Source organism: Balaenoptera physalus, assembly GCF_965194825.1.
Source record: "Balaenoptera physalus genome assembly, chromosome: 16".
Lineage (NCBI taxonomy): Eukaryota > Metazoa > Chordata > Mammalia > Artiodactyla > Balaenopteridae > Balaenoptera > Balaenoptera physalus.
In genome coordinates, this window is record NC_138898.1 from 77,406,093 (window position 1) to 77,431,214 (window position 25,122).

Sequence of the window (25,122 nt, forward strand, 5' to 3'; positions counted from 1 at the left end):
GGCAAGGATATACAATGGAGAAAAGACAGTCTCTTCAATAAGTGGTGCTGGGAAAACTGGACAGCTACATGTAAAAGAATGAAATTACAACACTCCCTAACACCATACACAAAAATAAACTCAAAATGGATTAGAGACCTAAATGTAAGACCAGACACTATAAAACTCTTAGAGGAAAACATAGGAAGGACACTCTTTGACGTAAATAACAGCAAGATCTTTTGTGATCCACCTCTTAGAGTAATGGAAATAAAAACAAAAGTAAACAAATGGGACCTAATGAAACTTCAAAGCTTTTGCACAGCAAAGGAAACCATAAACAAGACGAAAAGACAACCCTCAGAATGGGAGAAAATATATGCAAATGAATCAACAGACAAAGGATTAATCTCCAAAATATATAAACAGCTCATTTAGCTCAATATTAAAGAAACAAACAACCCAATCCAAAAATGGGCAGAAGACCTAAATAGACACTTCTCCAAAGAAGACATACAGATGGCCAAGAAGCACATGAAAAGCTGCTCAACATCACTAATTATTAGAGAAATGCAAATCAAACCTACAATGAGGTATCACCTCACACCAGTTAGAATGGGCATCATCAGAAAATCTACAAACAACAAATGCTGGAGAGGGTGTGGAGAAAAGGGAACCCTCTTGCACTGTTGGTGGGAATATAAATTGATACAGCCACTATGGAGACAGTATAGAGGTTCCTTAAAAAACTAAAAATAGAATTACCATATGACCCAGCAATCCCACTACAGGGCATATACCCAGAGAAAACCATAATTCAAAAAGACACATGCACCCCAATGTTCATTGCAGCACTATTTACAACAGCCAGGTCATGGAAGCAACCTAAATGCCCATCAACAGGCGAATGGATAAAGAAGGTGTGGTACATATATACAATAGAATATTACTCAGCCATAAAAAGGAACGAAATTGGGTCATTTGTAGAGACGTGGATGGATCTAGAGACTGTCATACAGAGTGAAGTAAGTCAGAAAGAGAAAAACAGATATCGTATATTAACGCGTGTATGTGGAACCTAGAAAAATGGTACAGATGAACCGGTTTGCAGGGCAGAAATTGAGACACAGATGTAGAGAACAAACATATGGACACCAAGGGGGGAAAGCGGCGGGGGCGGGGGGCGGTGGTGGTGGTGGTGGTGGTGTGATGAATTGGGCAATTGGGATTGACATGTATACACTGATGTATATAAAATTGATGACTAATAAGGACCTGCTGTATAAAAATAAAATAAAATTCAAAAATTCAAAAAAAAAAAAGCTGGATGTGACTGACTCATGATCCCACTGAGCTGAGAAGATGAGTAACTGGGGTGTCCACCCCTTCCTTGCTTATATCATCCCCTTCAATCGCCGTCTTTTTCTGGAAATGTCAAAGTCATGATTCACTGAAATAGGGCTGTGAGTTTTAGACACCCTAAGGTCTTGGCTGGAGCCTCACTGTCCTCATCTGTAAAATGAGTGCGCTGAATTAAGAACCCATCCTGTTCTACACTTTTACGATCCAAGTTATCCTTGCCAAAGGCAAGGTGCCTTACCTTGGCTTTTCTCTGAAGCATCATGGAAGTATGTTGGGCAGCTTGAGAGGAGAGATGGAGTCTTACTGGTCCAGGGTTCTTATCTTGTCCATCCTCACTCATCCAGGGTGGAACCCAAGTCTAAGAAAAGAGAGCGAAGGAAAGGCCAGGTTCAAGGTCCTTCGAAGGCTGGTGGTCTCTCAACCTGTCCACAACACCAACCCTGCGTCTCCCAGACTTCTTCTGGTTTAAATCATTTCTGGTTGTCTTTTATCCTCTCCAGCATCTGGGCCACTTCTCCTTTCTCTTTATTGGGTTTTTCTGTCACCATTTCCTCTTGGAATTGAACCCCTGCACCCTCGCTCTCTCCCTCTCTCAAATTTTCTTCATCGCCAAGAATTCCAGGGCCTTTCTCCAGCCATGTTGTGTCTGAGGTCTCCTCAGGGCTGTTCCCCTCCGGGTGACATTGCTACTCCCGTCCCTGTCCCCTCCCCCTCCCTCACTGTCCTGGCACAGCCCACTCCAGGGTCACCAACAGCCTCTGTAGCCAGATCCAGAGACTTCCTCATTTCTTACTTCACTCAGTGTCACTTGACCGCAGCCTGTGATGCTGTTCACGCTCCTTCTCTCCATGCTGCCTTTGCACTGTGCCCTTCTCTCTCCTTCTTTGCGGACACTTTCTTTCCCCACCTTCTTGAGCCCCTATTCTGTGGCCATCATTGGCGTTTCCTTGGGACCCAGCCCAGGCCCATTTATCTCCTTCCTCTTCACACTCCCATCAGGATCTCATCCAGCACTTCTGCCGATGGTTTCAGAACTCATCTCCAGCCCAGACTTTTCTCCTGAGATCCAGCTCTGCACACCCTTCAGGATGTGGAGGTTTCCCCCCTTGGGAAACGCACTTACCTAACACAGTAATCATCATAGCATAGTAAGGATAATAGTCAGTAATAAAAGCTCTTAAATATTCTTTCGAGCATTTTCACACTTACAAACTCAACTGTCCCAGCAACAATAGGAGGTGTGCATTTTTATTATCACCCCATTTTGCAGAGGAGGAAACAAGCATAGAGAGGTCGGAAGAGCCCACTTTTTTTTTTTAACTTTTAAAATTTTTATTTTTTAAAGTTTGTATTTTTATCAAAGTTATACATAGGCACAGTCAAATTATTTTACAAGTTTTGCTATGAAAAATAGCAGGCCCTTATCCTTTCCCTCCACATCTCCCTCCCTGGGAGCAGTCGTTTTCAATGAAAGAGCCCAAACACCTTTTTTTTAAATTAAATTAAATTTATTTTTATTATTTTTAAAAATTTTTAGTGGAGTATAGTTGATTTACAATGTTGTGTTAGTTTCTGTACAGAAAAGTGAATCAGTTATACATATACATATATCCACTCTTTAAAATTCTTTTCCCATATAGGTCATTACAGAGTATTGAGAAGAGTTCCCTGTGCTATACAATAGGCCCTTATTAGTTATCTATTTTATATATATAGTGTGTATATGTCAATCCCAATCCCTGAATTTATCCCTCCCCACCCCGCTTTCCCCCATGGTAACCATTAGTTTGTTTTCTATATCTGTGACTCTATTTCTGTTTTATGAATAAGTTCATTTGTACCATTTTTTTAGATTCCACATATAAGCGATATCATATAATATTTGTTTTTCTCCATCTGACTTACTTCAGGTCCATCCATGTTGCTGCAGATGACATTATTTCGTTCTTTTTTATGAGCCCAAACTCTTAAACACCATGTTTTGGTTTCCTCAACACCAAAGTTGCCCTAGCCCACCACCCGTCCCTCCTCCAGTACCCTCCAGCTCAGGGACCATCACCACTGTCCACGCCTTAGGGACAAGTTAGCCTTCAGTTCATCCCCATGGCCACCAGCTCACCCACAGGCCCCCATCACCTCCCTCCTGAATGATCTGTCTCCAGCTAGCTCCCAAAGAAACTGTGCCCTACACTTCTCCTCTTTCCAGCTTTCTGAAACATAAAATTGAAGATCTCAGTCTTCATAATTTGCTTCTATGCTTCCCTCTGTCCTCGAGATAAAATCAGCAGGCCTTAAGGGGGCTTTCTGGGCCTAGGGCCTGCTTCCCCTTCCCTTCTCCCCCACTGACCTCATCTCTTGTCACTTCCTACCTCCCACTGTCTGGTTTCTATCACTGATTTCCTAAGAGGCCCTCCTGTCTCATGCCTCTTCCACAGTTGGCCAACCCTTCTGAAATACACTCCCCTCCAGTCAGTTGCCTTCAAGACTCAGATCAAGTGTCACCTCTTCGGTGAAGCCTTCCTGGAAATCCACATGCTTCCAAACTGGGTAAGATACCTTGTGACCGATGGGTACCTTCTCCTCTCACAGCAATGTCTTGCTGTTTACATATTTTTCTTCTCCACTGACCCCAGGGCTGGAGCCTTGTGACTTGTGTTTTCTCCCTCTGCTAACAGAGCACTTGCATAATCTGACTCAAATTAGACTTGTTGAATAAATGATAAACAAATGAGCAAATACCCACTCTGTACCCCCTCCTAGGGTCCAGCTGCTTGAATCCTGGGCCCAGAGGATTCCAGGTCCAAAAAGGAGGGTTCCTACCAGAGTTTCTCTTAGGGCCCTGACCCCACCTTGGCAGCTACCCTTTCCCCTCCCCAGGTTAACTGAAGTTTCAAGGTCAAGGGGAAACTTTTGCCAGTACAATGAGGGAATGTGGAGAGGTAGGGCAGGGCAGGAGATTTGCATCCACCCAAGCCTAGGGTGGGGAGACAAAGAGAAGCAAGTCATGTCATCTCTGGACGCAGAGTGTGTGGGCTGCCTGGCCCCTTTCTCTTCTTATTTTAGTTGCATTCTCCGCCCTCCACTTCTGAGTCATGCTGACAACTTCCCTCCCTACCTCCAGCCTCCTGTGCCCCTCTCTGTTTACTTGCTTTCTTGGCACCTTGGTCCAGCTGTTTCCCTGGTGGCTCAGACGCTCCGATGTCCATGTCTGACCTTCCAGTCATGACCAGGACCAGGATTTTCCTCCTCCTGTTGATGGGTAAGCTGAGAGTCACGACGAAGGGGGAGGAGGGGATGGGGGTCCAGGTAGGGAGAGAGATGGGAATGCATGCTTTGGACTCAGACATTAGGGGAGGGATCTGGAGTTATACCGGGTTTGGGATCTGGAGTTTGTGGAGGTTGAGAGGATACTGAACCAATTTTAGGGAAGTTCAAGAGATGCTGGAAGAGAGGCCAGTTGCCTGGACAATCCAAAAGTTTTTCAAGTAGGCAGAACGAGTCAATCTTATACTCTGTCCACTGCATCCATTTGGCCCCAAGTTTCCCTGGATTCTTCCTCATAGGAGCCCAGGGGGAGGGGTGGGGAAGGAGCGCCTTTAGAGCTTGGGCGTTGCTCTGTGGAAATGAAGAACTGAAACTTGCTAGCAGACCAGTGGGTGAACAGCTATCTCTGGACCATCTGAAGGAGAGAAGCAGGGCTGAGCCTGAGGGTCCAGAAGACCAGGAGATGCTGGGGCATTGCGCCTGGAGGGGACAGTGGGGGAGGGGGCTGGGGGCCAGGGAGATGGAGCAGAAGAGAGACCCTTCACCAAAGTGTGTCTCCTCACCCTCCTCCCCAGCCCTGGCTTCCTCTTTCTGCTTCAACTTGGACATAGACCAGCCAACAACCTTCCATGTGAACAGCGCTGGGTTTGGATACAGCGTGGTCCAGTATGCCAACTGGTGAGGACTGTGTGGTGTCTGGCCTTTGGCTCTCATCTACTCCTCCCCTGTCCCTCCCCACATCCCTCTCTTTATTCACAAACTCTCCTCTGTCTGCCATGGCAATTCCCGCCAAGGCTATGAAGAGTTGGACTGAAAGAAGGGCCATCTTGCCATCTCGAGGACCCCAGCTAACTTTATTTATTTCTTAAGCAATTACGAAGTGCCAGGCACCCTTTTGTGGGCACTGATTGCATCCTCACAGCAACCTTATGATGTAGGAAGCCATCACTCAACAAATGTTTATTGAGCAACTATTACTAAATGTCTCAGAAGCCAGGCATACACCAGAGCATAAAAGAGACAAAAATCTCTCCCGTGCGGAATTTAAATTGTTATTAACCTCCACTTTACAGATGAGGAAATTGAGTCTCAGAGAGGGGAAACAAACTGTTCAAGTGGCAGTCTGGCTCTGGCATCCACACTCTTAGTGGCCGTGTTCTTTTCTCCCCCCAGGGTGGTGGTTGGAGCCCCCCAGGAGATAAAGGCTGCCGATCAAACGGGCGGCCTCTACCAGTGCGACTACAGCATGGGCAAGTGTGAACCCATCCTCCTGCCGGGTGAGTCACTGCCCCCGGCTGAGACCCAGGTCCAGGCTCCTGTGCTCTGGGGGCCTGTGGAGAGCACAGGAGACCCACTTCCTGGCTTCAGCTCTGTCTGCAGACCCTTACCCTCAGACAGGCTCCCTGACCCACACAGAGTCTCCCCTCCCAACGCACCCCTGCACCCCCTTAACTCCATCAAGACCTGAGAGCCCCCTTCACCTGTCAGACCCCCTAATCTCCCAGAGGTGAGGTGCTCCCTGCTTCCTCTGTCCTGAGGGTGACCATGCACACATCTGTACCTTCAGTGCCTCCAGAGGCTGTGAACATGTCCCTGGGCCTGTCCATGGTGGCCACCACCAGCCCCTTTCGGCTGCTGGTGAGTTGCCCTGGGTCACGGGAGCATCCTGAGGGAAAGAGTGGGGACCTGGGGCTGCTGGTGCTGGGGGTCTCGTGAAGGGTGAAGGTGCTGGGATGGGAGGGTGGGACAGAAGCAGGGGCAACCCCTCCCACCAGGCCCCTCTGTCCACAGGCCTGTGGCCCCACCGTGCACCATGCCTGCAGGGAGAACATGCACTTGACCGGGTTTTGCTTCCTGCTGGCCTCCCCGTCCTGGCAGGCCCAGAGGATCCCGGCTGCCCTGCAGGGTGAGTGTTTGGGGCCACTGAGTCCTTCGAGGTACCTATACACATCTGACTCGGGTTTGCAGTGGAGCCAGAGACACCCCAAAGTGGATAAAAAAGAGGGATGCAGAAAAAAAATTTACTGGATGGTATTGTGGTTCCAAACATGGGCTGGAGGGGTCATCGCCTGCTTTTACACCTGCCCCATCACTGTCCCACCACAGGACCTTTCCTAGGACCTTTCCCTCTCTGAGCTTCAGTTTCTTCATCTGCCTGTGGGATAATATCACACCCAACACTGAGAGTAACGTACAATGATCCTCGGCCAGGGTTTAGCACAGTGCCTGGCATGTGGTGAGGGCTCAATTAATGCCAGCTGCAAGAACTTTTAGAGTGAAGGGCGTTTCTTTTCACACAATGCACCCTGCAGCACAGCCAATTAGTTCACGCAGCAGGCTGGGGGAGGTGATGTGGGTGCAGACAGTCTGAGTGGTGTGTATGCACGTGTGTGGATGAGTATATGTGTATGTGCGTATGTACGTGTATGTGTATGAGTGTGTGATGTACGTATACATGTATATGTGTGTGTTGTGTTATGTGTGTGTGTGTAGTGTATGTGTATATGTGTATGTGTGTATGTACGTGTATGTGTATGAGTGTGTGATGTACGTATACATGTATATGTGTGTGTTGTGTTATGTGTGTGTGTGTAGTGTATGTGTATATGTGTATGTGTGTATGTACGTGTATGTGTATGAGTGTGTGATGTACGTATACATGTATATGTGTGTGTTGTGTTATGTGTGTGTGTGTAGTGTATGTGTATATGTGTATGTGTGTATGTACGTGTATGTGTATGAGTGTGTGATGTACGTATATATGTATATGTGTGTGTTGTGTGTGTGTGTAGTGTATGTGTATATGTGCATGTGTGTATGTACATGTATGTGTATGAGTGTGTGATGTACGTATATATGTATATGTGTGTGTTGTGTTATGTGTGTGTGTGTAGTGTATGTGTATATGTGTATGTGTGTATGTACATGTATGTGTATGAGTGTGATGTACGTATACATGTATATGTGTGTGTTGTGTTATGTGTGTGTGTGTAGTGTATGTGTATATGTGCATGTGTGTATATGTATGTGTGTGTGTGTGCGCGCGCATGTTGAGGCACAGGGCCCAGCTTCCTTGGTGCTGACAGGGAAGGGGGATGAAGAGGTGGAACAGTGAGCTTTTCAGACCCCCCTGGGGCAGGCCGAGGCCCCTCCCTGGTTTCACATTCACACTCAAGCCGTTGGGGAGACTGACGTCTGGGGCCCTGAATGGGGTGCCCCTCCCAGCACCTCCTAGGTTCTAGATTCATCCACAGGTGCCTGGGCTACCATCAGGACACCCCTCTGTCTGATGGGAAGCCTTGGGGGCAGAAGGGGGCAGCTGGGAGCTAGATAGGAATCTCCCTGAGCAGGCCAAGCCAGGAGAGCTTCCGCTTCTGAGGACATATTCTTCGCTTACTCTGAGGAGAGTGGGGTCCAGATTGCAGCTGAGGACAGCACAGGACCAGTGTGCCGCTGTTGCCAGGGATGACATTAAAAATATTTAACAAAAGTACAGTTTGGCGCTGACCAGCTGGGGGTATACCCGGGCCAGGGGCTGGAGCAAGGTCCTTTTAGTGCTGGATGGTGGGCATGTTGGGGGAGAAGGTGCGGTAGGGTCAGGAGGCGGGGCACGGACAGCCGAGGAAGAAGGAGGGGCCCCCAGCCTCTCACCATCTGGATTGGAGGAATTGTTACTTTTTTATCAACCAGGTGTGAGCAGCTGAATCACAGATGTGTCCTCTTTAGAGACTTCAGGAGACCAAAGGGCCCTGCTCCCGGCAGGAATTAGGGCAGCCCCTGGGAGGGTGGGTTCTCGTGGCCAGGAGGCCTGGGCTTTGGGAGTGTCCCTCGGGGGACTGGTGCCACCTCCTTCTCCAGAGTGCCCGAGGCAGGAGCAGGACATTGCCTTCCTGATCGATGGTTCAGGCAGCATCTCCGCCACCAATTTTGCCAAAATGCTGAACTTCGTGAAGGCTATGATGAGGCAGTTCCAGCGTCCCAGCTCCCAGGTGTGTCTCCGGGGAGGGAAGGCAAGGGCGCAGCCGCCCCCTCGCCCTCCCCTCCCCGGGGGAAGCTTGTGGGAGGAACCCCAGGGTTCTGGTGCCTTGGCCCGGCCCCCAGCCCTGTGTGGTTCTCCCAGTTCTCCCTGGTGCAGTTCTCCCACAAGTTCCAGGTGCACTTCACTTTCAAAGCCTTCGCAGCCAGCTCAAACCCACTAAGCCTGCTGAACTCCGTACAGAAGCTGAGTGGGTACACGTACACGGCCACAGCCATCAGGAGGGTCACGTGAGTCCTGACTCCTCCCAGGTCTTCCCCCAGAGCACCTGGGTCTTCCTTTGGGCCGCATCTGTCTCCAAGAGGAAGGGAGAGATGGGTACTGGAGTTCAGCCTGTGGTCTCCCCACCAAACCAGGGGCCTCTGTGTGGGACGGGGGCATCACAGAGGAAGCGGCATCTCCTTGTTCTCACAAAGGCATCAGAGGCTAAGCAGCAGCTCTGTTCACTGACCTCTGGACCCTCATCTTCTCTGACAGAGAACAGCTGTTCAGTGCCTTATATGGGGCCCGAAAAGATGCCTCCAAAATCCTCATCGTCATCACTGACGGGCAGAAAGAAGGTGACCCTCTGGATTACAAGGATGTCATTCCCAGTGCTGAGGCTGCTGGCATCATCCGCTATGCAATTGGGGTAGGATGTGGGGATGCCCTCCCACTGCTTCCTCCCCTCTCGTCCTCTTAAGCCACCTTCCCTTTCAAGGACAGAAACCCCAGCTCTCTCAGCTTCTACTTCAGGATGAAAACTCTGGGTTCCAGCCTGGGGTCTCCTCATCCTTTCCCTAAGCTCCTTGCTGAGGCTGTCTGGGCCTCATTTTTCTTGCCTGTACACTGGGTGTAATAATATTAACCTTGCAGGGTTATGGAGGATCCCAGCATCCAGCAGGCATATTATAGTTATGATTATTTTCACTGAATTGGTCTTTGCTGGGAACAGGTGGGACTGGCTTTTCAAAATATACATTCCTGGCAAGAATTAAAGGACATCGCATCGAAGCCCTCCCATGAACATATATTTAAAGTGGAGAACTTTGATGCTTTGAGAGACATTCAAAACCAACTGAAAGAGAAGATCTTTGCCATTGAGGGTAAGTCAGAGATGGAACTACTCACTTCAGAAGCCCTCAACCATAAATGTTTTTCCTTCTAGACCCTGGACCCCTATGTCATGGGCCAGTCTCTCCCTTTGGGTCCTGGTCTCCAACATGTGATCCTCTCAAAGCTGAGATCCTTCTTGAACCTGGCAAAGCCTATCTTTCCCCATGAATCCTAGATGTCATGCCTTTCCCCAGGTACGCAGACCATAAGCAGCAGTTCCTTCGAACTGGAGATGTCCCAGGAGGGCTTCAGTGCTGTGTTCATGCCTGTGAGTGGGGCCCCTTTCAGGCCACTGATGTAGGGTGAAGCAGAGATGGGAGGAGGGAAGGCAAGAGTGGGTATCAGGCGAGTGGGCGGAACCATCGGCAGGCATTGTTTTGGAATAGGCTGTCTTCTTCTTCTTCCCACCTGCTCTGGAATCCTTTCCTCCCAGGATGGACCAGTTCTGGGGGCTGTGGGGAGCTTCAGCTGGTCTGGAGGTGCCTTCCTGTACCTCCCAAATAGGAGCCCCACCTTCATCAACATGTCTCAGGAGCACGCGGACATGAGGGACTCTTACCTGGGTGAGGCAAGGCTGTGGTCGGAGGGCCGGGTGGGAGACGGGCTGCCTGGGAAGGGCAGGGGCCCGGGGGTGGGGAGTGGAAGCCTCTGTGCTGAGGCCCGGTCCCCTCAGGTTACTCCACAGAGCTGGCCATTTGGAAGGGGGTACACAGCCTGGTCCTGGGGGCCCCCCGCCATCAGCACACCGGGAAGGTTGTCATCTTCACCCAGGTGTCCGGGCAATGGAGGCCGAAGGCTGAAGTCACAGGGACCCAGGTTGGGTGTGGAGGAGGGTCTCCAGGGTAGAGAGGGAGAGGAAGGGGGTGCGGGGCCCAGCAGGGAAGGGCTGGTATCTGGGGAGAGGCGGGACCTGGCCCAGAGCGGGTGCAGGGGTAGGCAGGATGACTCCACGCTCTGCCCTCCAGATCGGCTCCTACTTCGGGGCCTCCCTCAGCTCCGTGGACGTGGACAGAGATGGCAGCTCCGACCTGGTCCTCATCGGGGCCCCCCATTACTATGAGCAGAGCCGGGGGGGGCAGGTGTCTGTGTGCCCCTTGCCTCAAGCGGTGAGTGGCTGATGAGACCCGGGCTGGGTGGGGTCTGGGTGTGGAGGGGTCGCCTGGGTTGAGCCCTGACACTGTTTTTGTTCTGCAGAGGGCTAAGTGGCAGTGTGGTGCTGTCCTGCGAGGGGAGCAAGGCCACCTCTGGGGCCGCTTTGGGGCAGCTCTGACGGTGCTGGGGGATGTGAATGGGGACAGGCTGACGGACGTGGCCATCGGGGCCCCGGGAGAGCAGGAGAACCGGGGTGCTGTCTACCTGTTTCACGGAACCTTGGGACTGGGCATCAGCCCCGCCCACAGCCAGGTGAGGCCCCGGCACTGTCGCAGTTGCCACAGCAACCTCCTCCAGGCTTTTCCCTGTCTTTGACACTGCTGCCTGGAAAATCCTTTTTTCCCTTATCTTATCTCTTTTGTCCAGCACTGAGCACCTAGTGGACAGCAAGCAAAATCTGTGGAATTTGAGAAATGGAAACATTGATACAGTCCCTGCTTTGCATGGTGACTTGATACTTGAGTGGGTTCTCCACCCAAGCCTTTTAGTCCCCCAGCAGTTTTACACTGTACATAGGCCAGGCATTAGCAAACGCATTTTAGAGATGAATTCTGGGGCATGGAGAAGATAAGTGCCTTGACTTGTCCAAGGTTTATAGTGGATCGAGAATGATGATGAGGGAGGTTCCAACCTCCTGACTCTAACCCAATGCTCCGTCTCTTGGAGACTTCCTTTGCCAGTCAGTTTAGTTCTGGTGGCCTCAGTCTGCCTGTCCACTCACCCCTTCATCTCCTTGGATGCCATGACTTTATTCTCTCCTGCCATCAGTAATCCTGCCAAATGCCCATAGGCAGGAGCCTTTCACCCAAGGGGGCAGGGTTCCCTGAGAAGGGAGGGCTACTTCCCCTGGCAAAAGTTAAGGAAGCCCCAACTAAAAAATAAGGAAAGGATCTGAAAAGACTTTTCTTCAAAGATGATATACAAAGGACGAATACGCACATGAAAAGATGTTCAACATCATTAGTTACCAGTCATCAGGAAATCAAAACCACTTCACATCCACTAGGATGGCTAGAATCAGACAGACAGATGACAAGTGTTGGTGAGGGTGTGGAATACCTGGTACTCTCATCCACTGCTGGTGGGAATGTAAAATGATGCAGCTACTTTGGAAAACAACTCCTCAAAATGTTAAGCACAGAGTTACTCTATGACCTGGCAGATCCACCCAAGAGAATTAAAAACATGACCACACCAAAAAGGTTATACGTGATTGTTTATATTAACATTATTTATAATAACCAAAAGGTGGAAATAACCCAAATGCCCATCAACTGATGGAACAGATAAATAAAATGTGGTATACCCATACAATGGAATATTATTCAACCATGAAAGGAACGAAACACTGACACATGCTACAACATGGATGAACCTTGAAAACATTATGCTAAGTGAAAGAAGCCAGACCCAAAGGACCACATATTGTATGATTCTATTTACATGAAATGTCCAGAATAGGTAAATCCATAAAGACAGAAAGTAGATTAGTGGTTGTCAGGGGCTGGGGTGTAGAGGAAAATGAGGGACGTGGGGATGACATGGTGGTGAGATCAGTTCTCCTGTGCACAAGGCTGTCTGGCTGTGTTTGTACTATTTCTACCCCCTCTTCCTTGGTAATTGGTAAATTTCTCTTTCATTTTATTATTACTACTCTCAATGTCTGCCAGTCCCATCAATGCCCAGAGATTTAAAGGGCATATTCTTAAAGGGACTGGTCGTTACAGGAGCCATGGAAATAAAAGGGGAGGGACCCACAGGGCAGGTGGTCCAGGAGCGTAGAATCTGCATATGGGTGCAGCCCCTCCCCATCCCGACCTGGTCCCACCTTGCCTTCTGAAGAGACGGGATGGCTATGGAGAGCAAAAAGGGGTCTTGGGCATGAGGTCAGAGAGTCTGATTTCAAGTCTGGAATTGGCCTCTTAAAGGCCCTATGGCCTTGGCACCATCTGCAATGTGGTGGGTAGGGCTGGAGCCCTGATACTCATAATAGTAAGTTACTGACTAGTGACCATACGTCAGGTGTGGTTCTAAGAACTCCATGAATTAATTCATTTAATTCTCTGAGGTGTTATTATCCCAGCTGAGGGATAAGGAAACTGAGGCACAGAAAGACTGACTCCTGGCCTAAGGTCCCATGGCTCATAAGTGAAGGAGCCAAAATCAGAACCCAAGACTAACTAGCTGAGTGAGTGAACAAAACTCAGGTCACCAGGCCAGTCTTTCCATCTCCACTTCTTCATTTATGTCCTAGAAATCTTCCCTTGTCTCTAGTCACCATTTTCCCATGCCCACCTCTCTCTTTAGGCACTTCTTGGAGATGTCTTTTTACTGCTCACTCCTTCGTTCTGTCTCCCATACCCCCAGCTCCCTGCTCCTCTCGTTCTTCTGTTCAACTTGTTTCCATCACCCCCTAACCTGACTTGTCTCTCCCTCTCTGGCCAGCGGATCACAGGCGCCCAGTTCTCCCCCAGCCTCCAGTATTTTGGGCAGTCGCTGAGCGGGGGTCAGGACCTCACCATGGATGGACTGGTGGACTTGGCTGTGGGGGCCTGGGGGCACGCGCTGCTGCTCAGGTGAGAACAGCCTTCCCCAGACACTCCCCGGGTGGTCCTGGGTCTGCCTAGGACACCAGCCTCCCTACCTGCCCTCCCAGGTTGTCCTCCCAGGACCAAGGGCCTGTCCTCAGCTCAGTGTTCTGCCCGCAGGACCAGACCTGTGCTTAGGGTGTGGGCAAACATCCGCATCACACCTCCAGAGATCACCAGGTCTGTGTATGAGTGCCACCAGCAGCTGGCCTTTGCCCAGTCTCTGGGTGAGGCCATTGTCTGCCTTCGTGTTTCTCAAAGTCCCAAGAACCGACTGGGTGAGTTAATTCCCCTCTGACTCAGGATGCCCTGACCCTGGGAGTCTCCAAGCCCGGGACTCCTGTCTCCTACCTTGCCCAGCTGGGAAGTTCCTCACTCTCTCAGCCTTTTCTATCCCCCGCTTTCCCCTACAGCTAACCTCCAAAGCATTGTGACCTTTGACCTAACCCTTGACCCTGGCCGCCTGAGTCCTCGTGCTGTCTTCGAGGAGACAAGGACTCGGAATCTGACTCGTGTTCGAGACCTGGGGCTGACACAGCACTGCGAGCCTGTGAGGTTGCTCCTGCCGGTGAGGGGGCCTCAGAGTCCTGGGAATAGAGGCAATTCTGAGGCTGGCAGGGGGCTGGGCAGGGAAAGAACGAGTGTGTTCTGGTCCTCGCTCCGCCCAGCATGGCACACGGAATGCAGGAGGTACTTGAGGTACTTGACACATGTTGGTGGAGTGAGTGAGTGAATGGATGGATGAGGTTGGCTCCATCTGCCAGAGGCTACACGGCTGGATTTCAGGAAAAAGAGTGCAGCTGCTTCAGAGAGCCATGGGGCAGTGGGGATGGGATTCTTTTATCCAACTCCTCCTCTGAGACAGGCCCTGTCCTTGTCACCAGGGACCCCGCAGTGGACAAAACAATCATGCCCAGGGGGAGCTCTGGGGGAAGATCAAAAGTGATCAGATTCCTAAATAATAGATGTCAGGTAGTGATGAAGGCTATGAAGAGAGATAAAGCCGGGGAGAGAACGGAGAGGGTGTCGGGGGGGTCACCGGGAGCAGTTTGGGGAGACCCTGAGTAGAGTGAGTGAGTCTGTGGGAGGCTGCGGGAAGGATGTTCAAGACCAAGGACAACCACAGCAGGGGTTCTGCACGCAAGATCCTATGGATGAGCATTTATGGGGGATGGGTAGGTACCACTGTTACTCCATTTTACGGATGAGGAGACTGGACCCAGCTAGTGGCTGCGACTGTGCGTTTCTCAGCCAACTGCTCCCTCCAATGTCCATTCTCCAGGCCTGTGTGGAGGACTCGGTGACCCCCATCATCTTGCGTCTCAACTTCTCCCTAGTGGGCAAGCCTGTCTCTGGCTTTGGAAACCTCCAGCCTATGCTGGCAGTGGATGCCCAGAGATACTTCATGACCTCTGTGAGTCCTGGTGCTGGGCTCTTCCAGGGAGGGTGGAGGGTGTGGACTCCAGATCTTGGGGAAAACCCTGCTTTCCCTTCGCTCTCAGCTCCCCTTTGAGAAGAACTGTGGTGCCGATCACGTCTGCCAGGACGACCTTGGCATCTCCTTTGGGGTCTCAGGGTGAGCGTCCAGCCCCTCAGACCTCCCCTGGTCCCCCAGCCCCCTTCCTGGAACCTGGAACTCCGCCCCTGGCTCTCCCTAACATCTCTACCCAGTGCTCTGGACCCAGACATCCTGTCCCCATCTCTCCCCCGCTTTCCTACTCTGTGTTTCATCCCCACACCATTTCCAGCCTCAGTCACAGAATCACCTCCTCCCCTCTACCCCAACACCCAGCTTGAAGACCCTGATTGTGGGGAGTAACCTGGAGCTGAACTTGGAAGTGAGAGTGTGGAATGATGGCGAGGACTCCTATGGAACCACAATCACCTTCTTCTACCCGCTGGGGCTATCTTATCGACGTGTGGCAGGGGGCCAGGTATTGTCCTCTCTGGGGAAGGAAAGGCTGATGGCGGGGGATCAGCAGAGACTCCTGTGTTGGGTTCAAGGCTCAAGCAGGGCTTCCATTGTTTAGCAGCCTCTTGTAAGCCAAGAGGGCTGGGCTGATCGTGGTTGGATGGATGTGGTTGTGTTGGCTGGGGCATGCATTGGCTCATTCTGTGTTCAACTCTGGGCTTGGCATTTTAAGAATGACCGTCAGGAATGAGTTCCCAGGAGGCTGCTAATGTGAAGAGAGTAAGGACCCTGGCTTACATTTCTTTGTATTCCACATCGTATCAATATTCCTCTTTTAAAGGAAAACATATCTCGGCCTTCAAATACTTTATTTTATTTTATTTTTTTAGCATCTTTATTGGAGTATAATTGCTTTACAATGAGTGTTAGTTTCTGCTTTATAACAAAGTGAATCAGTTATACATATACATATATCCCCATATCTCCTCCCTCTTGAGTCTCCCTCCCACCGTCCCTATCCCACCCCTCTAGGTGGTCACAAAGCACCGAGCTGATCTCCCTGTGCTATGCAGCTGCTTCCCACTAGCTATCTATTTTAAAGTTGGTAATATATATATAAGTCCATGCCACTCTCTCACTTCGTCCCAGCTTACCCTTCCCCCTCTCTGTGTCCTCAAGTCCATTCTCTACGTCTGCGTCTTTATTCCTGTCCTGCCTCTAGGTTCTTCATAACCACTTTTTGTTTTTTTAGATTCCATATATATGTGTTAGCATACAGTATTTGTTTTTCTCTTTCTGACTTACTTCACTCTGTATGACAGACTCTAGGTCCATCCACCTCACTACAAATAACTCAATTTTGTTTCTTTTTATGGCTGAGTAATATTCCATTGTATATATGTGCCACATCTTCTTTATCCATTCATCTGTCAGTGGACACTTAGGTTGCTTCCATGTCCTGGCTATTGTAAATAGAGCTGCAATGAACATTGTGGTACATGACTCTTTTTGAATTATGGTTTTCTCAGGGTATATGCCCAGTAGTGGGATTGCTAGGTCGTATGGTAGTTCTATTTTTAGTTTTTTAAGGAACCTCCATACTGTTCTCCATAGTGGCTGTGCAACAGCCCACCAAAGGTGCAAGAGGGTTCCCTTTTCTCCACACCCTCTCCAGCATTTATTGTTTGTAGATTTTTTGATGATTCGGCCTTCAAATACTTTAAAACGCTGTTCTGGGGAATTCCCTGGTGGTCCAGTGGTTAGGACTCGGTGCTCTCCCTGCCATGGCCCGGACTCAATCCCTGGTTGGGAAACTAAGATCCCTCAAGCTGTGCAGCATGGAAATATAAAATAAAATAAAATAAAATTAAAAAGTAAGTAAAATAAAATAAAATACTGCTCTGTAGAAGAAGGAGTTGGATTTATTGGTTACTCTAGATCAGAGCTTGGCATACTTTATCTATAAAGGGCTAGATAGTAAATATTTCAGCTTTGTGGGCCACAGAGTGTCTTCACATCTTCTCAACTCTGCTGATGTAAGGTAAAAGCAGCCATTGACAATATGTGTATGAATGAGCATGTCAACCATTGACAATATGTGTATGAATTTACTGTGTGCCAATAAAACTTTATTTATAAAAGTTGGTGCTGGGCTGTCATATGGCAATCCCTCTTCTAGAGGACAGAACTAGGACCACAGGGAGTCAAAGAGAAACAGATTTTTAACAAAAATTTTATTATGAAAAATTATGTTAAACATTTACAAAAGAAGAGAGTAGTTCAACAAACCTCCCCCAAAATTATCGCCCAGATTCTACAATGATCAACATTTTACCACATTTATGTCACCTGTTTGTTTTTTCTTTTCCCTTTGCTCAAATATTTTAAAACCAATCCCAGACATCCTGTCATCACACACCTTCTTATTTCACTGTTATGGACAGTAGGGACATCTTACATGACCCCATAGCCATTATCACACCCAATGAAATGAATGATTCCTTGGTATTTAGATCATAATCAAATTTCCTTAATTGTCTCAAAAATATTTTTTAACTGGTTTATTTGAACCAACATCTAAACTAGGTCCACACATTATGTTTGGTTGGTCTCCCATGTCTCTCTTAAGCTAGTCTTCCCAATGGGAGCATATTTTGATCAATGCATGAAGAAATACACTAGGAATGGCAAACTCCAGCTGTGTGAGGGGTGAACACCCTATCACTGGAGGTACTTCTAGACACATCAACCAGATGCCATGTGTGGACTTTTGTTGGATATTGCATTTAAAAATGAACTGTAATGTAACCTTTTTGGAGACCATCTAGGAAGACAGAACATGACCTGGATATTAGCTGATCTTAGGGATCAGCTTTTGTTGAGTATGATTTGTTGAGTCTTGTCTTATGTTAAAAAATACCCTTGTCTGTTGGTGATACACACTGAAGTCTTTCAAGATGAAAGTATGTGATGTTAGGAATGTGCTTTAAATTAATCAGGAAAAAAAAAAAAGAGTGGAGAACAGCTGAATAAAACAAGAGTAGAAAAATGTTGGTAATTTAAGCTGCGTGATGGGGACATGGAGTAGATTTACCTAGTCTCTCCACTTTTGAGTATACTTGAAATTTTCACAGTACAACCTTTTAAAAAGAACCATAAATAAAAAGGAAGGAAAGCAATTATACTCCAATAAAGATATTTTTTTAAAAAAAGGAAGAAATGCTAATAAATCTGGGATTTCTACATTAGGAAGAAGTTTGATCAGATAGTGTTTAAAGATTTTTTTTTAAGAAACATAACCTTAAGGTAGATTCCAGGAAACTGTCAGTACTTTATGGAGTCTCGTTGGAACACTAACAAATGCTCACTGGCCTTGGTTCATCTGTGCTTCCTTAAAACCAGCTTCAGTCACGTTCCCTGCGCCTGACCTGTGACGGTGCCCCCACCAGGAGCCAGGGCACCCTCAGCACCCGCTGTACAATCAACCACTTAATCTTCCGTGAGGGCGCCCAGGTGAGCCTTGCTTCTGCCCCCCCCCCGACTCCCCTGCCCCCCGCCCCCGTCCTACTCCTCGGTGACCTACCCCCACCCCATTCCTACCTCTTCCTCAGATGACCTTCATGGCAACCTTTGACGTCTCCCCCACGGCCATGCTGGGAGACCGGCTGCTTCTTGCAGCCCATGTGAGCAGGTGAGCTGGGCCAGGCCCAGGGCAGTGCTCCCTCCCGCTCAGCCTCCTCCTCTGGGGAACTTGCCAGCTGGGATCATCCTCATTTTCCAGTGAGAATAACACCCCCAAGACGAGCAAGACCACCTTCCGGCTGGAGCTCCCGGTGAAGTACGCTGTCTACACCGTGATCAGCAGGTGCCACACCACGACCTCAAAGGGCTCCTCCTCCGTCACTCTGTGGGGCTCGGGGAATTCTCACTCTCTGCAGCAGCTGAACATCTGTGATAGTTAAGTTTTATCACCACCCTCTCAATCGGTAGATGACACTGCTAGCAGCACTTACTAATCAATCATCGAGTGCTTATTGTGGGTTATTGATGATAATAGTAATTGTGATATTATTATCATTACATCCTGCATTTAACAGAGGCTACAGTTCTCAGAAGCCTTTCTTAAAAGCCTCAAGATTGTCCCGGGTTCCCTAAGACGTATGACATGTGACCCTGTTTTCAAGGTTCTTACAGCCTTATTGGGGAGCAAGGTCATCCTGATTCAAGGAAGAATCTCATCAGGGGCCTCCCTGTGGTTCTGTATCCCGAGGCTACCTGAGTTTTCAAGGGGACGAGGGGACGCTAGGGTCTCCTGTCAGGGGAGGCTTCAGCTAAACATTGAAGTGTCCATGGCATTGGGCTTAAGCCTTGGCATCTGGGCAGGATGATTCCTCATCGCAAGGAACAGATTTACACTCTGCAGGGCTTTTAGAACCACCCCTGCTCCTTTTCCCAGTCTCCTTTGGGAAGGACAGGGGGAAATGACCTGCTGGCTGCAGAGACTGGGGATCAGGGAAAAGCTGGATGAAAGGAAAAGGGCTTAAATGCTGCCCAAGGAGGGGTACACACGGTGTTTGACACTAAGGAGTCAAGCCAAGGGCTTGAGCAGATACCTTCCTTCAACAAATGCCTTCCTAGCATCTGCTATGTTCCAGGCACAGTGCTGTGGTTACTTTCCATAAATTCATTTGTCATTCAACAAAGATTTATTGAGCCCCTATTATGTGTAATCAACACCAGACATAAGCCCCTGTCTTTGTGAGATCCACACACTCGTGGTGTGAAACAGGCCCACATGGCTTAGCCTGGGTACCTTGCCCTGCTAGTTCTGCCCGCGGGCCTCCTTGGATTACCTCCTTCTGCCCAGGGCTTCACACTCTCCTTCACACCTGCACACTGGGGGCTCTCAGCAGCCCAGGCAGGTGCCAGCTCGGAGCTTGCTTGCTGGTGTGAGCACTGGGGTTATCACGCCTGCTTGCAGGGGACCCACAAGCAGGACATGCCATGCCTAGGTGTGTGTGACTCTACACTTGTATTCTGCAGTTGTGACTCTGTGGGTGGGGGCACTCCGAGGGGCCCCCAGGACAAGGCTGAGGTGTTTGAGCCCCTCACAGAGGAGGGATGAGACTTTGGAGTCGGAGTGGGGGTTAGAATTTGAATGGTAAAGGTAAAGGGCAGGTATGCAAAGAGTAGAGTGGGGCAGGGGCGTGGGGCAGAAGTGAGAGCAGCCACCCAGCGAGGGGCCAGGCTGGCCACTGGGTCTCCAGAGGGGGCCTAGGCAGCCTCAAGGTGTTGTTACACTGAGACCCAGGGAAGAGTCTGTGTTGGGCCCACCCTCACCTCCAAACCTCAGGCCTAGAAAAGCTGAGGAGGGAATTCCCCGACGGTCCAGTGGTTAGGACACTGCACTTTCATTGTCGAGGGTGCGGGCTCAATCCCTGGTCGGGGAAATAAGATTCCCACAAGCAAAAAAAGAAAAAAAAGAAAAAAGAAAGAAAGAAAAGCTGAGGAAACAGGAGAGAAGGGCCCCAGGAAAGGCCTCTGGGAGACCAGAAGGGGCAGGTCCAGTAGACATTTGCCAACAGCATCCGCCTGAGTCTCCCTAAACCTTTGTTGTGTCCTACCTGCCCATCCGGCTTCCTCCGTGTCCATGAAGGCCTGGAAGGAAAACCCAGGCGCAGAGAGGACAGGCCCTGGCCCCCGCTCCCCCCGGGTCAGAGCTCTCAGTCCCCTTTGCTGCACCCCCGGCCCAGCCGCCTTGGCGGTCTCCTCTGTGGGCAGCCTCTGCAAGAACCTTGCAGCCAGCTTGAAGCCCAGCCCTGCTCCCTAAACCCTCCCATTACCCCAAGTCAGCCACAGACCTCGTTCCAGACCCCCCCAGGGGCCTCTGACGACCTGTCCTGCCATGCTCCCAGCCACAGCCTCCTCAGGAGGCCCTAACGGAACTCCCCATCCGCCCGTGCCTCCTCTCCCCTCAGCCATGAACAATCCACCAAGTACCTCAACTTCTCGGCCTCCAAGGAGGAGGAGGAAAGCAGCGGGACTCAGCACAGATACCAGGCATGTGGCGGTGACTCAGGAGCGTGGGCTGGGGCAGGGGCCCAGGAGCCAGAGATTCGGGAGGGATGTGGGGCTCGGCATGACCTTTGCCCTCACTGTCCCCCGTGCAGGTGAACAACCTGGGGCAGAGGGACCTGCCTGTCAGCATTGACTTCTCAGTGCCCGTGAAGCTGAACCAGTTGGCCGTGTGGAAGGATGTGGATGTCCTCCACCCTCAGGTACCCAAAGACTGTATGGCTTCTCCACTAATGCCCTCTACCTGGACTCCTTGGTCCTCATGAATCCCTGATGACCCCATCACATGCTTTCTCCCTGTGCCTTTTCCTAGACCCCATCCATTCAGTGCTCTTCAGAGAGAACAGTGCCCACAGAGTCCGACTTCCTGACCCACTTTCAGAAGAAGCCTGTCCTGGTGAGAGGGCCCTGGGCTGTCCTCCACTGGAAGCCACACTTCAGAGGAATTTAATTCAGGAATGCATGTTACATTAGATGGATGTCTGCTGAACAGCCTGCTTGAGCTCAGATGGGCTGCTCCCCTCAAATCAGACAGTTGAATGCTGTCTTCTACCTTCAAACCCACCTTTCTCTGGCCTGATGCCACTTCTCTTCCCCAGGACTGCTCCATTGCTGACTGCCTGAGGTTCCGCTGTGACATCCGCTCCTTCGGCGTCCAGGAGGAACTTGACTTCATCCTGAAAGGCAATCTCAGCTTCGGCTGGGTCAGCCAGGTGTGTCCCCTCCCAGACTCAGGTGGGGCCTGATGTGTCTGTGCCCACCGAAAGCCAGGGCGTTTCTCTAACCCCAAGCCCTCCCCAGAGCTATTTCCCAGCCTTCCCCCTTCTCTTTTGCAGACACTGCAGAAGAAGGTGTTGGTTGTGAGTGTAGCTGAGATCACGTTCAACAGATCCGTGTATTCCCAGCTTCCAGGACAGGAGGCATTTCTGAGAGCCCAGGTAGTGACCGTGTGGTAGGCAGTGACCAGGCTGGTCAGAGAGCTCCTGATGCTAAATCTGTGATGCTGAGTGGGGGGCTTGCAAGCCTGGAGAGAGGAAGGATGGAGGTCCCTGGGCAGGACAATTGTCCCTTAGCCCATGAATCCTTCTGTATCTCACCTCTTGGATCAGAGCCTGATGAAGAAGGGGAGAGAGTTAAAGGGGACCTGGGAGGAGTCTGGGGTAGCAAGAGTCCTGATACTTTCTGATGGGGTCATCTCCACTCCAGATGGAGCTGGTGCTGGAGAAGTATGAGGTCTATAACCCCACCCCCATTATTGTGGGCAGCTCTGTGGGAGGACTGCTGCTGCTGGCTCTCATCACAGCCATACTGTACAAGGTGAGTGTTTTCATCCCACTCCTGACACCACCAGCATTTGGTCCCACACTTTCTACAGTGTAAGAAAGACTCACCATGGAGTCAGGCACACATTCTTCCTAAGTCACTGCATGTGAGAGATCCCTTCCCACCTGTGACATAACCAGTCCCCAGTTGACCCCATGTCCTTCTATCTGATTCTCAAGCCTCCTCTAATCTGTCTCCATTTCTTTTTCACTCTTCTCCACCTCTTTACATGTTTCCCTTAAACACAAATTAGAACATGAGAGCACAGCCTTGGATTTGATGTTGACACCACCACTGATTCTTTCCTTGACAATTGGCATGTGCTTGGTCCATGCTCGGTCTCAGTTTCTCATTCTGAAGGTGGTTCTACCCAGCTCACAGAACTGTGGCAAAGTCTAAATGACACAATTTATATAAAGTTCCTAGTGCAGTGCTGGAACATAGTGGGGTTCCAGAAATGGTGATTGCTCCCCCTCCCCATCATCTCTTTTCCTCTCTTCCACTGGACTTCCTGATTTTCTTCTCCTTCCTCCCCAACAGGTTGGCTTCTTCAAACGTCAGTACAAGGAAATGATGGAGGGAGCAAATGGACAGACTGCTCCAGAAAATGGGACAGGAGACCCCCAAGTTGCCCAGTAAGAAACTACCTTCTGCTCTCCTTTGGACCTGCTCTCCCCTGAGAGGTTCCCTGGCCTTCTTACTTTCACCCAAGTCAGGCCTGATGGGGAAGAACATTCCATCTGAGGGAGGCTGGCGTCAGGCTGCTTTCTCTCTTTGGGAGGATGCAGTGTGTTTGCACAAAGCACCTAGCCTGGGAAGGGCCACTGGTCTTGTCCAGGCTCCAACTGGAAATCCCAGGACAGGATCCCTGACATGCCTCTCCTGAGGACTTGACTTGGAATTTCTACCTAGAAATAGATGGACAATGGCCTCAGGCTCCAGTCTCCCTTCATCCACTAACTACCGATGGTCTTCCTAAAATACAGTTCTGAACCAGGCTCTCATCCTCATCCATCTTCAGTGGCTTCCCTTTACTCGCAGTGTAACTTCTGAACTCTTCAGCTTGTGAACCAATACACAGATGTTTCTTACAAACCCTGGGATGTATTGAATGGAACATTGTCTGCATATGGTTAGTGATTGGAGAGCACTTTGAAGTCCTCTGTCAGAGACGTGCTGCCCCCAATAAGGTCATTCTTATTATTATGCCACCCATCTCAGCATAACGCTCAAAGTGGTGCCTGGTGCTGACCTGGGAGTCAACACACAGCAGGCCATTCCCTGCCCTGGAGAGATCCCACTGCTGCCACAACCAACGTGCCTGGGCCACGTGGATGTTTTAGTTAGAAAAGCAGAAGGGGAGGCAGTTAACCATGTGACTTGAGGTGACATGGTCAACTGTATCCCCTTCTGTCCCAAAACTATCTCCCCCATCCATCATAGGGTCCAAAACCCTTTAGGATTTGGAAGCTTTGGGAACTCAGAAGGACCAATTATGATGAAATTGCCTCAAGCCGGGCTCCATTTAGACTTTATGAGGATTGGGCTTTAGAGTATTATTTCTCAAAAGGTGCTCCATGAACCTCTGGCGGTCTCCAATGGTCTCCTAAGTGCTATGTTTTAGAGGAAAAAAAAAAGCAAGAAACAGTTTTAAACCCACGCATCTCACACATTTGAACCTGGTGACTTTCACAGAAATCCTGCTATATTCTTAATAATCGTGTTCCTAAAGCTTGTCCCTGGACTCCAAGGACTGCAGGGGGCTCTTGTCTAACATGCAGGCGATGGGTGCTATTTTTACATAATTTTCCTTCATGTCTTATTGCTTCCCTTCATTATATTTGCATTTTTTCAGGATTGCTATCTAATTGTATTATATCTCCAAATCAAAAAAAAAAAGGATCGATGGCTCAAAAATTATTCATTGAAGCATAAAAGTTGTGATTAAATAAATAAAACGTAATTGCTGCAACTTAGAATAATGTCATCAAAATCAGTACTGAACGAGTTTCTAGTGCACATTGAGTATAGGGATGCATGAATGCTGGGATGAGTGATTATGAGCCAAAAAATTAAAATCTATCTAGAAAATATACCATCTGAAAATTGGATTTTATTGGGTCAGGTATCTGTTTGTTCCTAGGCTGCTGTCCATTATGAAACTTTGTCAAATCGTACCATGAAACTATCAAAGCTTTTGTGTCATTTTCAAACAAAGTATAATGACCTCTCACATAAAGCAACAGAGGTTTCTTAGAATGACTGCAACATATCACTTTCCCATCTAAAATCAATTAATTTTATCATTGAAGACAGAGAAGACAGAAAAACTCCAGTGGCATAAATCAAAGTTGCTTTGATAGCAAAAGCATGTGCAAGTCACATAATTTCCAAGAAGCTTACAGAACCAGCAGTGAGGTTAATGTCTCCACAGAAGATTGCTTTTGGCTGCAAGTAACAGGAACCCACAGAGTACATAAAGGCATATAAAAGGCCTTCACCCAAGAGGTCCAGTAGACCCCTGGCCACTGAGTCTCAAGATCAATTTGCCTTCATGTGGGAGGGGCAACAGTGAACTTTTCAAGTGCTCCCCAAGGCTACCTGCACAACCCCACCGTATGTCACGGGATGGTAGCCCGAGACCTGTTCCTGTTCTCCTTCCCCACGTTAGTAAAACGGGCCCATTACACTGATGATAGAATACTAACATAGGAAGACTTGCCTCTGCTCAGGACACTCTGCAGACTTTGCTGGAACATGTGTGAGGGAGAGGATGGGGGGTGATCCCACAGAAAATTCAAGGCCCAGGCACTGCCTTAAAGTTTTGGGGAGTCCTT

General features: G+C 49.4%; 1 protein-coding gene across 1 annotated transcript; it reads left to right on the plus strand.

Annotated features, from left to right (window-relative positions):
• The first annotated feature begins 676 nt into the window (after positions 1-676).
• ITGAX (integrin subunit alpha X) lies at positions 677-24,363 on the plus strand. The gene is given in 31 exon segments (XM_082431183.1): positions 677-4,600; positions 5,181-5,283; positions 5,779-5,882; positions 6,173-6,243; positions 6,397-6,511; positions 8,464-8,594; positions 8,726-8,871; positions 9,119-9,272; positions 9,576-9,726; positions 9,931-10,004; positions 10,170-10,299; positions 10,410-10,552; positions 10,702-10,842; positions 10,931-11,140; positions 13,334-13,464; positions 13,597-13,754; positions 13,890-14,044; positions 14,759-14,890; positions 14,979-15,052; positions 15,269-15,410; positions 18,290-18,400; positions 18,499-18,578; positions 18,669-18,752; positions 20,866-20,947; positions 21,058-21,165; positions 21,276-21,359; positions 21,562-21,675; positions 21,799-21,900; positions 22,169-22,279; positions 22,826-22,900; positions 22,902-24,363. Coding segments are annotated over 31 exon segments (3,747 nt in total). The 5' UTR covers positions 677-4,539; the 3' UTR covers positions 23,172-24,363.
• Positions 24,364-25,122: the final 759 nt, after the last annotated feature.